This window comes from Zingiber officinale, chromosome 7A (assembly GCF_018446385.1).
Source record: "Zingiber officinale cultivar Zhangliang chromosome 7A, Zo_v1.1, whole genome shotgun sequence".
Classification (NCBI taxonomy): domain Eukaryota; kingdom Viridiplantae; phylum Streptophyta; class Magnoliopsida; order Zingiberales; family Zingiberaceae; genus Zingiber; species Zingiber officinale.
Genome location: NC_055998.1, coordinates 20,191,313 through 20,197,365, shown reverse-complemented (window position 1 = coordinate 20,197,365; position 6,053 = coordinate 20,191,313). Strand labels below are relative to the sequence as shown.

General features: G+C 38.3%; 1 protein-coding gene across 1 annotated transcript; it reads left to right on the top strand.

The window, feature by feature from the left end:
• The first annotated feature begins 299 nt into the window (after positions 1-299).
• LOC122001115 (RGG repeats nuclear RNA binding protein A-like) lies at positions 300-5,808 on the top strand. Its single transcript, XM_042555700.1, has 6 exons — positions 300-720; positions 954-1,371; positions 1,476-1,611; positions 4,994-5,149; positions 5,259-5,321; positions 5,398-5,808. The coding sequence occupies exons 1-6, from the start codon at positions 549-551 to the stop codon at positions 5,590-5,592; spliced, it is 1,140 nt and encodes a 379-aa protein (XP_042411634.1). The 5' UTR covers positions 300-548; the 3' UTR covers positions 5,593-5,808.
• Positions 5,809-6,053: the final 245 nt, after the last annotated feature.

Below are 6,053 nucleotides of genomic sequence, written 5' to 3'. Positions count from 1 at the left end.
TAACACTATTAGACTAGTTGAGTAAAAAGATAAAATAAATTTTAGGAATTTTTTCACTTTTATTGGTGTGGATTGTGTGGACGATGGACCTGGGCACTATGTAGTGGGCCTGCTTGAGACAGCCCACCTGCATTTTATCAAGTCATATGATCATAAATACGCTTGTATCAATCTATCTGCGGCATTGAGCAAGCAAACACTGGCCAATCAGAACCGTACGATGTCACTATCACACTATCCCTGCGATTGCCACAAAATCCACGATTAATTATTGATCTATTTAACGATGAGGGAGGCGGCTAAGGGATTAGGTTTTCTTTTGCAGTGGAGTGAATGCCCGTACCCGGTTGTTGGAGGAAGAGAGCGGCTAGGGTTGTTGCTCGCTTATCTTTTCGATCGTCGGCCCCCGAATCCTATCTTTTATCGTCATCTTGAAGCATCCTTCTATTGTTTTTGATGGAGATTCTATCGCTGCGGCGGCCTTGCTAGTGCCGAGGATTAACCTGGTGCTGTTCTGAGGCCGGCGATCTGAGCGGGACCTTGTCGAGATGGCGACCGTCAACCCCTTCGATCTACTGGGAGACAACGAAAACGATGATCCATCGCAGTTCGTCGTCGCCCCTCTGCAGAAGGTGGCGGCCAAAAAACCCGCCGCGCCAGGCATCACTGCTCCGACAGTGGCGAAGCTTCCCGTGAAACCGGTTCCCCCTGCACAGGCCGGTTAGTTTGTATCATTTATTGGTCTTGAAAAGACTTCCTGTTTTGGATATCCTCGTTTGGATCCTGGGTTGTGTTTGTAAGTCGATGGCATCCTATAATGTCGGCATTATAACCAATGTTCGATGGAACCTTCCTTCCTTTTTTCCCCCCTTATAATTTGTGCTTGGGTTAGATGGAAGTTTTTTTCATTTTTCTGAAAGATCAGTTTTTGATTGAGAATGTTTGCGACACAGTGAGGGAGTCGAGGGAAGGCAGGAGCAATGCTGCCCCTCCACGTGGTGATGCTGGCGGTGCTGGACTTGGACGTGGAAGAGGTGGACGAGGCCCAAGTCGTGAATTTGGGAATGAGAACGTGAATGGGTTTTCTAGGAGCTACGGTATCGTCGGAGGTGGAGGTGGTGGTGGAGGCGAAGACGGTGATGCTGACAAGCCTGAAAAGGCACGTCCTGCACGTCATCCCTTTGGCGGTGGCCGTCGTGGTGGATACGGGGGCCGCGGTGGCTATGGTAATGACGAATCTGGAGGTGATGATGAACGGCCTCCTCGCAGATTGTACGAGCGTCGCAGTGGTACTGGTCGGAGTTATGAGGTGAAGCGTCAGGGTGCAGGTCGTGGTAACTGGGGAACTGTAGCTGACGATGCACTTTCACAGTAACGATATTGGTCTTTTTTGCAGTATTTCTGTTGTGCGCAGAAACTTTTTGGCAGCTGTATTACTGAACTTCCTTTTATTTGTGAAACTTTTTAATGAACAGGGAAAAGGAGGATGCCCTCAAATCCTATGAGAAGCCAACTGATGGGCATCAAGAACGGGAAAACGCACCATTAACAGAGGAGAGCAAGGATAAAGAGGATGCAATTAATGAGACTGAAGAAAAGGAAGAGGACAAGGTAAGCTTCTCTTTATGCCCTTAAATCTTGATTCTTTGGGATGTCAGTTTAAAAGGAAAACACCTTAGGACTGGCTACAGCTATGTGTTGCTATATGTTTTTATCTCATGTTCCACTTCAATATAAAAGTAACTGTGAAAATATTCTGAATCTATTTCTATTTCTACTTATATTGTCATCTTTAGGATGCTTCTATTCTTCTTCTCCTTTTTAAATTACTAATCTAATTGTGTATACCTTGATAGTTGATAGTAAAACCATTGTTTTTGATTGAAACAACCATTTCTGTAGATCTCTTGAATGACGCTTATATGAACTATTGAACTTCAATATTGTTGATCCAATTCAAGCATCTTTTACTGCTCTCTATTATCTTTTCTTATTTTCTAGATAACTCATACTAACTAAACTATAGTATTTTAATATCTCATTTAGCTATTATGAACACCTTCGAAAGTCTTCATCTGCTAGTGTCACATCAGGCATTTTGAGAAAGGAACTCAAATGCATTATACTTAGAAATCTTGACTCTGTTACACCTTATCATATAGATAAAAATTACATATGTAAATACTCCAGCAAACATCAAGTTTGTCTATTGAAATCTGCTTCCTTGTGTTTTTGGTGAACTACTGTTGAGTTAGTTTTATTTTAACCCTTCTAGAATATTGTGAATGATACTTGATGAGCCCCTGCTTTAATATTTATATCTAGGTGTGAGTAGTTCACTTATGAGAGCCATATTTTTTTGTTTTCTCGAACGTGCGTTTATATGTGTGACCTGCTATTTCTCTTGGAAAGCTAAGCAAATTATTGTAGATGTTCCAGATTATGTGGTTTTTACTGGTGAAAGTCTTCAAGAACGTCATCAGAATTTTGTATTAGGAAAAGATCTTGGTGTTTCTGTATACCAATATTAATGCCATTTATTGTACATATTGTCCCTAGCAAGTCAGGGCTTTTGAACATTGTGTTTTTATGTGTCATTGACAACTTAATTGTTCTTATTGTGAGAGTATATGACTAGCTAGGCTAAAAGATCCTGAAAAATACAGGCCTTTTCTGCAAGTGGTAATTTTCTTTTCTAAATTTTAAAGTAAAGCTTGTGCTATCAGTTGTATAACATTTTTGTTTAATTGCTAATGGGCCTTTGTTTCTTTAGGTACTCATTGATGGTTTGTGCATGCACTTTCATTGATGTTTCCTTATCAAAATTTATTTATTTATATGTTTTCTATGACCATAATACATCCAAAAGAGGTAAACTAACTGCATCATGCCTAATGCATGTTTCGAGCAAGGACAACTTTCAAAAATCTCATTCTTTTGCCCACTATTTCTTATCATAAACAAGCACCAACATCGAAACTATTCTTGTGTATTTGGTGTGTCAATATGTTTGTCAGATTTTTCCGTGGTTCTCTTTGTTTCTTGCTCTATCTTCCATTTTTTTAGTCAAGCAAAGAGTTTGTGATATGATTCCACTGTTGAAACTTTACTATCTTAGGCATGCTCCTCCTCCCCTGCTTGTGCTTGCAAATTTATATGGTTTTGGCAATAATTAACCTGGCAGTACTTTTCATATAGTCTCCTGCATTTAGTTGTCCTGCCGTGAATTGTTTTTTTTTGTCACATAGATTTGACCTGTCCTCTGTTACATTGATGCTGGTTTAAATAGAGATGGATTCCTACCTTAAGCAAGTAATTTTCAGCCTTTTTATCAGTTATATGATGCTGTTGTAGACTTGTATCTCTATATGAGAGACTTCCCAGCTTGTTAAACTTTCAGATTGGTGGATTGGGACTAGCACTTCCTGCATATATAAATGGCATGTAGTTTACTCTAAATGGCATTTGTTAGACTGATCCAAAGAGTCTTGCATGGTATCTCAAAACCAAAACATATGCAAATTCTTGATTCCACCCAGCCTATTATTTTTGAGTGGCAGAATAAAGTATTGGTATGCTTCTCTGTCATGCCTAAATTCAGAAACCTGCCGTACAAAATATGTTTTATTATTTCAATTAATTTTTTTGAACTGGTTTTCATATATATGGCTGATCCAAAGGTCTTGCATGATGTGGAGTAAGTCAAACCGTTGTGTATGCAAATACTCTATTTCACCCAGCCTAGAGCGATTTGTATATGGCAGCATAAAGGGATTGGTATGTGTCTTCCTTCATACTTCAATTCAGGAAGCTGCCATACATGAAGACCAAGGAAATCAAACCATTGTGCTGCATTATGCCTCCTGCAGTGCTACAAGTTATTTTTGGTTCTATATTAGTTGAATTTAATAGAAAGGGAGCTCAGCTCAATGGTAAAGTTGTTGCCGTGTAACTTAGAGGTCACGTATTCGAGTCTCAGAAACAGTCTATTACAAAGCAAGGTAAGATTGCATACAATAAACTCTTTCTTAGGATCCTGCATTGGCGGAGGCTTCGTATACACTAGACTTTTCTTTTTTTATTGGTTGAATTTAATAGTCTAGTGTTTGATTGGTCTTTTGAACTTCATGTTGATCGTAATTATTTTGTAATTGTCATAGCATAGTTTACTAAAATTTATTCTTAATTGGTAAAAATTTTTATAGATTCCTTTTGCCATAAGATTCAAGCTCTTCACATGAAGGTCAGGGCCGGCCCTGGAGGAGGGCGGCACTAGGCGATGGCCCTGTGCCCATAATTTGAGAGGGTCCAAATTTTTTTTTTTTAGTATTATGTATTATAGGCATGTAATTGGGGCCTTGAATAGTTGGGCCCAAATTCATATTTCAGAATCTTTTGATATTGTCTTTTACTTTTATCTTTTTAGACATGTAATTGGGGCCTTGAGTAGTTGGGGCCCAAATTTATTTTGGACTTTTTTTTTTCCGCCCCGTGCCTCCTCTGTAGAAGGACCGGAGTTGATGAAGGTTATAGGGTTTTGGCTTCTAAATTTGTAGATGTAACCATTATCCTTTACGTATTGTAGTCTAATGTTAACTAAGATTGTTTTTTAATTGGCAAAATTCTTTTATAGAATTTTTTAATGGCAGAAGATAATTTGTGAGGGTGACCTTTATGCTATATACCTATAACTCAGATCTACAAGCAAGAATTTGCTAATGGTTGATATTTATAAAATTTTATAGGCGTTTATAATAGTTAGATGTATCTCTCTTCATATATAATAGTTTCTCGATCATTAAGATATTCTTAATTTTTTTTTTTTGTATATGATATGTTGATTTATAAATAACTGAAAGATGTGTGTTTTATATTTTTTCCCGTTTCTTCTTTCTGTTTTTCAATAGGTCATGTACTTAGTGATATTATATTTTGCATTAAGGTTTCCACTAGAGTTGTTGATGCATCACACTTGTTGAATTGTATTGTATAGGAGATGACCTTGGAAGAATATGAGAAAATAAAAGAGGAGAAAAGAAAAGCCTTACTTGCATTGAAAGCCGAGGAGAGGAAGGTTGAAATCGACAAGGAGTTGCAGTCTATGCAGCTACTAACAAAGAAAGAAATGGACCCTATTTTTATTAAATTGGTATGCCTGCTGCAAATTCCTGTTGTCTAGTATTTTTTTCCCCCTTAAAATCACTACTGTTGTTCACCTCCTTGTCTTCTCCACGCATCTGATGTGTTTTATCCTTCAGGGTTTTGACAAAGATGCAGGGAAAAAGAAAGAAAATGTTGATGGTGATGAACGGAGCAAAAAAGTATAAACATTTTTTCAAAGATATTGCTGCTTTAAATTTTTTCCCCCATCAATTATTGAAGTTTCCTCGTTGTTAGCCCCTGAACATCAATGAGTTCTTCATGACTGGCGAAGGTAAGCAATACTACAGTTCTGCTAGCCGTGGACGTAGCCGAGGAAGAGGTGACCGGGCACCATTCAGAGGTGGTTTTGGCGGCCGAGGTTCGAGCCTCATCGATGCTGCTCCATCCATTGAAGATCCCAGCCAGTTTCCCATGCTCAGTGCCAAATAGGTCAAAATTTTAAAACAATGGCAATACCAATCTGTGAGTTTTAGCTCATTATCTAAGACTTGTATTGCTTCCTGAGAAATAACTTTGGGTCGAGTTGGTTCATTTCACTTTTCATCTATCTATAATGGAACTCTCTCGAACTGTGTTCCTAGGTATGCTTGTTACTTTCATTTATTTATAATCTTCAATCTCGACTGATTATATTTGGATAACTAATACCATATGAAACATAGCCATTTACACTAGGTGTACATTAGTGTAGGCTATGCATTTGTACTAGGTTTACCTTGAGTAGATTGTACATTTATACTAGTTATACCTTACCAGTTCAAATCTTCTGTCCTCAAATTTTTCTGTCATCGTGTTTTTTGTCGATCGGACAGATCAGATTACATCTCAAGGTATCATGACATTCTTAAGATATGTGCAATATTCTCGTGATGTGCAAGGTATCCTTGAGA